This window comes from Geotrypetes seraphini, chromosome 5 (assembly GCF_902459505.1).
Source record: "Geotrypetes seraphini chromosome 5, aGeoSer1.1, whole genome shotgun sequence".
Lineage (NCBI taxonomy): Eukaryota > Metazoa > Chordata > Amphibia > Gymnophiona > Dermophiidae > Geotrypetes > Geotrypetes seraphini.
Window position 1 is genome coordinate 232332168 of NC_047088.1, and position 12072 is coordinate 232344239.

A 12072-nucleotide genomic window follows, 5' to 3' on the forward strand; every position below is an offset into this window, starting at 1 on the left:
AAATAAACTATTTTCTGGATGGCAAGTGGGGTACTATGAATTAATGGAGCCCAGGTTTAAGAGTCCTTTTTCCTAGCAAACCACATGGCTTCAGATTTGTTAAATCTTAATAAATATTCTATTCTTTTTCAGATCTATTTAGGATGAGTTGGCCAATTAAATCTTAATTTTTATATTTGAAGCTAAGGCCCTGATTCTGGAAGTGGTGCCAGAAGATAGGTGATGGTAGGCACCCTACTGCCACTTAACTTAATTGGTTTAATTGCCTTTAAATGAATGCGTCTAACAGTGGTCGCCGTACATGAAAAAGGACATAGTACTACTCGAAAGGGTCCAGAGAAGAGCAACAAAAATGGTTAAGGGACTGGAGGAGTTGCCGTACAACGAAAGGCTAGAGAAAATGGGCCTCTTCTCCCTTAAAAGAGGAGACTGAGAGGGGACATGATCAAAACATTCAAGATATTGAAGGGAATTGACTTAGTAGAGAAAGAGAGATTGTTCACCCTTTCCAAGGGTGAGAGAACGAGAAGGCACTCGCTAAAGTTAAAAGGGAATAGATTCCGTACAAACGTAAGGAAGTTCTTCTTCACCCAGAGAGTGGTAGAAATCTGGAACGCTCTTCCAGAGGTTGTTATACGGGAAAGCACCCTTCAGGGATTCAAGAAAAGGTTGGATAAGTTCCTACTGGAACAGAACATACGCAGGTAAGGCTAGACTCAAATAGGGCACTGGACTTTGATCTAAGGGCCGCCGCATGAGCAAACTGCTGGGCAGGTGGACCACTGGTCTGACCCAGCAGTGGCAAATCATATGTTCTTATGTTCTTAAGTTCAGTAATTGACTGTGTCGTTTAAAAGCAATTCAAATTGCATTTTAAAAAAGAGGCACCCGCCAGCATCTACATTTCCAGTGCCAGAATCGTATCTTTGGAGGCACCTACAGGTGCCTAAGGTCGATGGAAGCATGGTTAATGCCGGAAATGAACTTATGTGCTGGTAGGTGCCTCCATAGACATCGTGAAAAATCACATTTTAACCCCACCCAGATCAATTATCCACTAGGAGGCTGATATATCATAAAACATGAGAATTCAGTTCATAGGACCTCTAATAAACTGGATGTTATTTCAAGTCCACATCCTGTATGGATAATGTTTTTCTAAACATCTATATCAAACCTCCTTCCCTTCCCTTAAATCAACATACTGTTTAAATGGCATGGAACATATATTAAACTTCTAGCCATAAAAGTGCCATATATAGAAGCAGAAACACTTATCTCAAATGGCAGAATGCCAAATCCAACGCTGGCTGTAATTCTACAATGGGCACCGGTGTTTGGTTGAGGTGTGACTGGCGCCAGCTTTGGAGATGCCCGGCTGATACCAGCGCCAATTACAAAATCTGATCCTAAATGCACATGCCTTGAAATTATACCTCTTTGCTAGTTTTTTGTTTTAAATGGTTAGATACTACCGTGTTTCCACTAAAATAAGACACTGTCTTATGAAGAATCAGCTATTACGACCTTCACTGACAGACCACTCGACTCTCTTTATGCTTGTTCAAATAATATACATTTAATAATCAAACAGCAATAGCTGATATAAACAAATCACATAGCATACAAAGTGATAGAACATACACCAGGCTGGCCAGACTGATGGAGAACTTCCGATGAGTTCTGAATCCTTGGTTCAAGGAGCTTTCTTTTATATGATTCTGGCAGCTCTGGCCCACGTTGGTGCATGTCACATTTCACACTTTCATTGGTTAGTCATATTCATTATCTCATTTATTAATCTACGGATTGGTTAGCATAATTGAGTGACACTGTGTGTCATGCCTTTTTCATCTACTTCTACCTTATTTCCCCGTAAATGTCCTATTAATATATCAAGAACCTCCCTCAAGCACCTGGGCCTAACGGCTTTTCAGTTCTGTGGTCAGCTCTCTTGCATTCTCATATCCCTTGTTTCCTGCACAGCATTTGTCATTCTTCTTATGAAACTTCCATAAGCTTATCATACCACTATAGGGCTAAGATCTCTTTTTCACTAGAATTGTTTTTCTCTCCAGCTGTGCCTTCTGTTTGACCCTGCTTCCAAGAAAGCAGAAATGTCTTTCAGAGCTGACAGTTTCTTAGTCAGAGTGTCCATTTTTTCTCTTTCAGCAACCATTTTAGGTCTTAGCTGTATTGGCCTGTTTTGGCCTGTTCCTGCTATATTGGGGAAATTCTCAGGGGTCTTCACCTGAGCTTACAGGACTTCTCTTCCCTTCCTCACTTATATTAATTTTGGGCCCAAAAAAGGCACTAGGTCTTATTTTGGGGAACGTCTTATTTATCTCATGTACAATGATCATCTCTATCTTCCTCTTCTCTAACCTAATTTTTCCTATTCCCTTTCTCTCCCCCACATGTGCAGCATCTTTCCTCACCCATCTCCTTGTGCAGTATCTTTCTAGCCCTCTCTCCCATCCCTTGTACAGCAGAACCCTTGCAGCTTCTATCCCTCCCTTCCTCCCATCCCCCCATGTAGCATCTTTCTATCCCCCTTGCTGCCGCATACCCCCCTCGCCCAATCCCCCCCGCCGACCCATCTCTTCTTCCCATCCGAACCACGAGACAGAAATAAATACCTTATAACAAACCGGCAGCATCGGCAGCAATCTAGACAGGTTGCTTCATGGCCTGGGCCGTTCCTCTGCCGCATCACTGATGACATCGCCCAGGCAGCCTGTCTAGATTGCTGCCAACGCTGTCAGTTTGTGGTATTTATTTCTGACTCGTGGTTCAGATGGGAGGGAAAGATGGTTTGGGAGGGGGGAGGGAGGAAGTTCTGCAGCTGCCGGTGACTAGAGCTTATTTTCAGGGAAACACAGTATTGCTTATATACAGTTCATTATTGTTTGATTGTGCTTACTTTGTTATATTATTAACCCCCTTCTTTTATCAAGCTGCGCCACCAAGCAGCGCAAGCTAATTGCTGAGCCTCTCATAGGAATAGAATGGGCGGCTCAGCATTTAGCATATGCTGCTTGGCAGCACAACTTGATAAAAAATGGGGTGCATGAATAAAGTTTATTGGGAAAAAATATATACACAGGGCTACAACATTCTGGACATGTCTATGACATTCAGTGTGGACTAGTATACTTTCTCAAAGCAGTTCTTTTAATTTGATATCTGAATGTGTATAGTGTTAGAATCAAAATCCCAAGTATATGTTATATTTCATTTTGAAAAGAAATCTCTTGAACTAATACGATTTTTTACACATTCTCATCTGTAATGCACTTGTCATATAAATTTACTGGAAGGATGAAATGCACAAATATGTGTCTGTCCTTCAGAAGTTGAATAAGTGACCTTAACTCACAAGTCGGGTGCAGAATAGCAATTCAATAATAATGGAACTCAAATTAGATGTGTTGGGGTTTTTTTTCTTTTCTTTTTAAAATGTGGCTTACCTTTAACCACTGTTTTTATACCAAGATGATGTTTTATAAATCGAGAGAAGATACCTTCTCAGTTTATCTTCTCTGATTACCTGAAATGGAATTCTTGAACGGTTTGGTGACTTGACTGTGTGCTCCCTTAACTGCAGATGATTCATGCAAACTGACTTGTGAAAACGGAGGAAGATGCATTATAAACGAAAAAGGTGATCTAAGATGCCTCTGTTGGCCCAATTACTCAGGAGAACAATGTGAAATCAGCCACTGCAACAATTACTGTCAGAATGGAGGAACCTGTACGGCTTCTGTTCTTGGTAAATATTTGTTTGAGGGTATTTGTGTGAAGTGAAATTATGGTGGCAATTTTGTAAAAGATTTTTTTTTTTTTTGCATGTGACGGCCATTTTACAGGTGTTAAGGGATTCTTATAAAATGCCCCCCAAGGGTTGTAAACATAAAAGAGCACATGGAGTAAAATGAACACTTAGTACGTTCTTTCCTGGTACCTAAAGTTAGGCACCAGGAAAGAACACATTACAAAGGTGCGTTAGGGCCTTAACGCGCGGAATAGCGCGTGCTAAATTGCCCCGCGCGCTAGCTGCTACTGCCTCCTTTTAAACAGGCGGTAATTTTTCAGCTAGCGTGCGCTAAAAACGCTAGCACACCTTAGTAAAAGGAGCCCTAAGCGTCAATTTTATAAGGGCAATTGCGTACACAATTCCAACATCACATGTTGTAGTAGGGTAACCGAACCAACAATCTGTAATTCACCATGCTCGTGCGCAGTGCTGAATAAATAAAAGGAAATAAAAAAATATTAAAGATGGGCTGTTGATCCCACGGCAACACAAAAACTCAAAAAATGCTGCCAAAAAATAATACAAATAACCAAAAAAGACGGCAGAACCCTATATGTAACTCTCAGAGGGAGTTCACCGGCACTCATGTATTAATCAAAATTACTGAATAATACAGCAAATCAATATAAATAAGTAAATAAATATGAGACACTTCATTATGGCCTATAGTATCGATAGCCTTTCCCGGCCCCGGACAAAAACTCATAGATGACCAGCACCAGGTTTTAAAATAAACCTAAATGAGTTTTGCCGCATACGTCATTGGTCTCTTCTATAATTAATGGTGCAGGTGATAAACTTTGAGAGGGAAAAATATAGGAAAGAGTGGCTCAAAAAGCCCCACTCCTCAGCGAGATATCAATTGATACAAGTAAAGTGCATAGTGCTAAAAATACAATATAAAAGTGATGAAAAATAAGTGTAAAAAGTGCATATTAAAAAGTCTGGTTAGTTTCAATTTCTCTTTTTCTGAATGTTAAAAGTATGTGTGAATCGATGTATAATCACAACCCCAACATATTCCCAGATCACATATATTGCTGGACACAATTCATACACCAGTCCCAAAGTCGCAATTGATATCTCTCTTGACTCAATCTAAATAAATTTATCTGGATCCGAGTGAGTAATAATCTCAGCTCACGAGTGTTTGTCAATGGCATATAACATGTTGTTACATACTGTTAACAAATGAATATAAGAACAAATGTACAAATAAGAAGTTTTGTGTGTGTGGTGGGGAGGGGGGGGGGTGGCGGGGAGGGTCTTTGCTCATAATGGTGCAAACTGGCCACAGTATTTCAGAAAGAGTGTACACTCTTTTCTGATAGTGTATGCATTCATAAAGGAGTAAATTATGTCCGTATATGTTGCTTGAAAAATTGCTGCCCAAAAAATTGGTACTTAGCTCTGCTCCATAAACCGCATCCAGAGCTATAGAATCTAATCTAATCTAAAACCTAGGTTTGTATACCGCATTGTCCCCAAATTGAAGCTCAATTTGGTTAACATAAAAATGCAAGCAGATTCATAACCTTTGGATAGAATAAGATAGAACATGAGCATAAGATAAAATTTAACACTACCTGATTGGCAAGAATTGCTATTGGTAATACACAAAGATTATTTTCATATCCTTTGGCAACTGTCTAGATATTGTTGGAATAAGAAATTTTTCAGTCTTTCGAAAGATTTGAATAACATTTAGGCTCATGCATTTATGCCAATGAAAACCAGGCCTCAATTCCTGTGCCAGATAAGTTGTGTGTACCAATCTGTGATGCACACAGATTGACACACACAACTTTGGGTGCCATACATAGAATCGTGCAGGCAACTGTGTTAAATATAGAGGGGAATCTACTGAGGGGAATCAAATTGAGTAGCATTTCTGGATTGAGGAACTAGACCTCGGAGGTCACTTGTGGTGGATGACTATTTCTGGATGGGGGGATCTTTTTTTTTTTTTTTTAATTTATTTATAAGATTTTACATTATTATCAAGCATAACTTGTACAGAAAGTATAATCAAGAAAATATATCATTTAGGTTAACTTCCAATCCTAATAATGGATCAAAGTATAAAGGAAAAAAGAAAACATTTCTTATCTTAATCACACACTAGTCCTCAATTTTGGATCCAAGGTTAACGAAAAGAGTAATTAAATTGAAGAATAATTTTGCAAAGATGGGGGGAATCTTTAATTGGGGGAGGGGTATAGATGTGGAGAATTGAGTGGTATTGAATGAGGGGAAGATCAGGAGGGGATGTGGGCTTTAGTAGGGAACTTGTGTTGGTGGGGGGGGAGAGGTTTGAAGGACATCTTAGTTAAACTGAGGCAGGCCTTTTTAAGATCAACTTACTGGGTAAATAGCTAAAAATAAACAAATAAATAAATAAAATGTCCAGTAAATCCTCCCTTGTGGGACCCATTTAGGAAGCCACTCAGCGCCAAGCAGCACCACCTAAGCATGCTGAAGCCGGCCCAGAACTCATGGCAGTGACCAACCGGGTTAGCAGTGGGGCAGGAGAGCGGAAAGCTCACTCCTGCCCGCTACACCTTTGGATCACCAGGGATTCCAGCAGCAGACAGGGCAGAGAGAGGGGACAGGGTGCAGAGCCTAGCGGCCCAGCGGAGGCCTGCAAAAGTCTGGGAGGGAAGTGGATGGGCACTTGCCCAAATATAAACCAGGACTCCCATTTATGGGCCAATTTTTGGACCCAAAAATCCCAGTTTATATTTGAGTATATTCGGTAGTTTCTACCTTCCATGTCAATCAGGAACTTTGTTTGCCCACCTTTCATCCTGGGTTCTGCCAAACAGGACAAACTTTTACGCAAGATGGATGTGTTCAGAACCCTGCTTATTTAATGACTCCAGGCTTTCTGATCATCTTTTTGTGCTGACCAGTCACTCGAGATGTGGCAAACCAGTTTCCAAAGCTTCTATTACCAGATTAATCTGCATGGCGATTTCTTCTTCCTGCATTGCCTATGGAAACAGCCCCCTATCTCTCTTGCAGCACATTTAACGAGAAGTGTAGTGACTTCCTGATATAATCTGTAGAGTAGCTACTTGGGCTACTCTTCATATCTTTACAAAGTTCTACAGCATGGATGTGGCGGCTCAAGAGGATGCCTCTTTTAGGTCCTCAGTTCTGCAGTCAGGCTCATCTGTCCCTCCTTAGACGTTTAGCACTGCTTTGGTATGTCAGCTAAAGTATGGGCTCCTGTGTATATGTAACAATGACAGATTAGTTTCTTACCTCAATAATCTGGGTTCTGTTAAGATATATAGGAGTCTGTACTGCTTTCTCTATGTGGACTTTTGATTCACCTGATTTCTGCCTCTGACATTGCCAGTGTGTCACAGGACGTCTTCTACTGTATCTAAGATTAAGTAGAGACACTGTTACTGGAACAGGAGGTTTCCTATTCTTTTTCCATTTGGAGAATTCTCGACTAGTTGCACTTAGCGGGATGGCTCTTAGTTACTCATGTACATGATTTATTGTTCACTGTTTTCATGTTAATTGCTTATTGATCATTGTTCTATTTCCTAAGTTTCAGAAAAAAGCAAAATATGTTTGCTGCTGTGGAAGTTCCCCGTGCCTCTCTTTCTCCTTTCTTATGTTTCAGTGAAGTTTGATTGCTTTGGTACCAACTGAAGAGGGAGCTGTTCTCCATTGAAGAAGGGGAGGAGTTCAAGATCTTAAAGTGTTACCCTTCTGCAGTTTTGCAGGAAGTAGGAATCAACAGCTAAAGTACAGATTCCTGTGTATATTAACAGAACCCAGATTATCGAGGTAAGAACCTAATCTAAAATTTGTGGAATCAAAGTGAAGACAGTGTATCAAGGAACAGACAGTGATTAACAGTATCAAAAGTAACATAGTAGATGACGGCAGTTAATGACCCGAATGGTCCATCCAGTCTGCCCAACCTGATTCAATTTAAATTTTTTAATTTTTTCTTCTTAGCTATTTCTGGGCAAGAATCCAAAGCTCTACCCAGTACTGTGCTTGGGATCCTACTGCTGAAATCTCCATTAACACCTACTCCAGCCCATCTACACCCTCCCAGCCATTGAAGCCCTCCCCAGCCCATCCTCCATCAAATGGCCATATACCAACACAGACCGTGCAAGTCTGCCCAGTACTGGCCTGTTCAATTTTTAATATTATTTTCTGATTCTAGATCCTCTGTGTTCATCCCACACTTCTTTGAACTCAGTCACAGTTTTACTCTCCACCACCTCTCTCGGGAGCACATTCCAGGCATCCACTATCCTCTCCGTAAAGTAGAATTTCCTAACATTGCCTTTGAATCTACCACCCCTCAACCTCAAATTATGTCCTCTGGTTTTACCATTTTCCTTTCTCTGGAAAAGATTATGTTCTACGTTAATACCCTTCAAGTATTTGAACGTCTGAATTATGTCTCCCCTGTCTCTCCTTTCCTCTAGGGTATACATATTCAGGGCTTCCAGTCTCTTCTCATATGTCTTCTGGCGGAAGCCTCCTATCATTTTTGTCGCCCTCCTCTGGACAGCTTCATGTCTTCTTATGTCCTTCACCAGATATGGTCTCCAAAACTGAACACAATACTCCAAGTGGGGCCTTACCAATGACCTGTACAGGGGCATCAACACCTTCTTCCTTCTACTGGCTACGCCTCTCTTTATACAGTCCAGCATCCTTATGGCAGCAGCCACTGCCTTGTCACACTGTTTTTTTGCCTTTAGATCTTCGGACACTATCACCCCAAGGTCCCTCTCCCCGTCCGTGCATATCAGCTTCTCTCCTCCTAGCATATATGGTTCCTTCCGATTATTAATCCCCAAATGCATTACTCTGCATTTCTTTGCATTGAATTTTAGTTGCCAGGCATTAGACCATTCCTCTAACTTTTGCAGATCCTTTATCATATTTTCCACTCCCTCTTTGGTGTCTACTCTGTTACAAATCTTGGTATCATCTGCAAAAAGGCACACTTTTCTTTCTAACCCTTCAGCAATGTCACTCACAAACATATTGAACAGGATTGGCCCCAGCACCAAACCCTGTGGGACTCCACTACTCACCTTTCCTTCCTCTGAGCGACTTCAATTAACCACCACCCTCTGACGTCTGTCCGACAGCCAGTTTCTAACCCAGTTCACAACTTTGGATCCTAACTTCAGCCCTTCAAGTTTGTTCAACTGCCTCCTATGAGGAACTGTATCAAAGGCTTTTTCTGAAATCTAAGTAAATTACATCTAGCATATGTCCTCGATCCAGCTCTCTGGTCACCCAATCAAAAAATTCAATCAGGTTTGTTTGGCACGATTTACCTTTTGTAAAGCCATGTTGCCTCGGATCCTGTAACCTATTAGATTCAAGGAAGTACACTATCCTTTCTTTCAGCAACACTTCCATTATTTTTCCAACAACTGAAGTGAGGCTCACCGGCCTATAGTTTCCTGCTTCATCCCTGTGACCACTTTTATGAATAAGGACCACATCCGCTCTCCTCCAATCCCCAAGAATCACTCCCGTCTCCAGAGATTTGTTGAACAAGTCTTTAATAGGACTCGCCAGAACCTCTCTGAGCTCCCTTAGTATCCTGGGATGGATCCTGCTGGTCCCATCACTTTGTCCACCTTCAGTTTTTCAAGTTGCTCATAAACATTCACCTCCGTGAACGGCGCAGAATCTACTCCATTTTCTTGTGTAACTTTGCCAGACAGGTCAAGAAGGATGAAGATTGAGTAAAGACCCTTGGATCTGGCCAGGAGCAGGTCACTGCAGACTTTGGTAAGGGCAGTTTCTGTGGAGTGTAGGGGGGTGAAAGCCAGACTGTAGAGGATCAAGAGTCGGTTGAGATTAAAGGAACTCAAGGCAGTGACAAAATACAGTATGCTCGAGTAGCTTGGATAGGAACAGAAGAAGGGAGAAAGGGTGATTGTTGAAGGGGCAGGTAGGGTCCAGCAAGGATTTTTTTTGAGAAGCAGCTTAACCACCTCATGTTTGAAGGCCTTGGGAAAAGTTGCAATGGAAATGGGTAGGTTTAGGATATGACAGATAGCAGGGATAACTATGTGTGATGGAGTTAAGAAGAGAAGTGGGAATGGGGTCATAGGATTGAGGACAGAAGTTTTGTGGTTTCTTCCTCTATGATTTCAGAGAAGGAAGAAAAGTCTGCTGGAGTTTAAGGAGGATCAAGAGAGTGGGACTAAGTGAAGGGAGGTGGGTCCAGAAGGGAAGGATGTGTGAGTTCAACCTGGGTTGTTTGAGTAAAGAAAGGATAGTGGGAGCTAGGTTAGGAGAGTAGATGGGAGAAAGGGAAGAAAGATGTGATTTGCAGCAAATTCAAGGGTGATATTATGAACCTTGCCATAGAAGTATTTAGCCATAATCTGGGGAGAGAGGGAAGGCAAAGTCAGAGGAAGATGTACTTTAAGGAAGGAATTCAACATGACAAATAGACAGTGAGGATTAGAAGAAAAAGAATTAACTGGGTGTAGAAGTCTTGCTTAGCCAGTATAGGAGCAGAATTGAAGGAGGTCAGCATAAGTTTAAAGTATAAGAAGTTAGCATGTGTGTGAGATTTAAACCAAAGGCACTCGGTGGAGTGGGTGCAGGAACATAAGTAGCAAATACTGGTAGTAAGTCAAGGCTGAGGTTTGGTGCACCTGACAGAGTGGGAAACAGGAGGAGCAAGGATGTTTAGAGCAGAGAAAAGAATAGAGTTGTATGAAAAGACAGCTTCATTGAAAGACTAGGATAATATATTGAAAGTGAGGAGAGGTGAAACAGTGGTAGAGAATGTGGAAAGATTGAGGGCTTGAAACCTGTTGGTGAGAACTGGGCATGACAAAGAAGGAGGGAAAGTGGAAACATAGAAACATGACAGCAGATAAAGGCCAAATGGCCCATCTAGTCTGCCCATCCCAGGCCCTCTTGAATTCAGACACAGTCTCTGTTTCTAACACCTCTTCCAAGAGACTGTTCCACACATCTACCACACTTTCTGTAAAAAAATTATTTCCTCAGATTACTCCGGAGCCTATCACCTGTTAACTTCATCGTATGCCCTCTCATTCCAGAGTTTTCTTTCATATGAAAGTGACTTAACTCAGGCACATTTATATTACATAGGTATTTAAACATCTCTATCATATCTCCCCTCTCCCGCCTTTCCTCCAAAGTATACAGATTGAGATCTTTAAGTGTTTCCCCATATTCCTTATCACAAAGACCACACACCATTTTAGTAGCCTTCCTCTGGACCAACTCCATCCTTTTTATATGTTTTTGAAGGTGCGGCCTCCAGAATTGTACATAATATTCTAAATGAGGTCTCACCAGAGTCTAATACAGTCGCATCAATACATCCTTTTTCCTACTGGCCATACTTCTCCCTATGCAACCTTGCATCCTTCTAGCTTTCACCGTCACCTTTTCAACATGTTTGGCCACCTTAAGATCATCACATACAATCACACCCAAGTCCCACCACCAAGGTTATCAGATGATGGTCAGAGATGGGGACAATGAAGTGGAGAAGTTGGAGAGGGTGCAGTTAGAAACGAAGACAAGATTGAGGCTGTGGTCATGCTGATGAGTAGGGGTGGTGGAGCATAACTGGAAGTCAAATGAGGAGACGTGGCATAGAGGCATAAGTGTCAGAGGGATCATCAGCGTGAATGTTAAAATCCCCAAGAAGGAAGGAGGGAGAAGATGAATCGAGGAAGATGGAAAGCCAGGAATCAAACTTGGTAAGAAAGACAGGAGACTGGGAGGGAGGGGGGGGGGGCAGATTGATAAATGACCACTATACGGAGAGGTAGAAGAGTGAATAGGCAGGTGGTATGGACTTCAAGTGAAGAAAAACGGTATGATTGGGGTGGGAGAAGAAGTTGAAATCTGCAAGAAGGTGCGAGAAGCCCAACATCACCACCTGAACCAGTAGGGCATGGTGTGTGGGGGAATTGGTAGCCTTTGTGGGAGAGAGAAGCAGCTGAAGTGGAATCCTCAGAGCGAATTCATGTCTCAGAGCAAGCAGGTGGAGGACCTGGGAGATAAAGTGGTCGTTATTGGAGACAGAGTGAACATTCCACCAGGCACATGAGAAATGAAAAGAGGAGGACAAAAGGAAAGGAGCAGATAGCATAGAGGGCCAGAATTAGGACTGATATACTTTGTGGTGAGCAGAAGGAGTAGGAGAGCACATTGAAATGAAGAAGTGTAACAGCAATTACAAAAGGCTGACT

The 12072-nt window shown here is 41.8% G+C and overlaps 1 protein-coding gene across 1 annotated transcript in view; it reads left to right on the plus strand.

Annotated features, from left to right (window-relative positions):
• The window catches only part of LRP1B (LDL receptor related protein 1B), a 1445547-nt gene that overhangs the window by 1347116 nt on the left and 86359 nt on the right, over positions 1-12072 (plus strand). The window contains exon 82 of the mRNA XM_033944130.1: positions 3608-3772. Within this exon, the coding sequence (XP_033800021.1) occupies positions 3608-3772 (165 nt within the window). The remainder of the gene's footprint in view (positions 1-3607; positions 3773-12072) is intronic.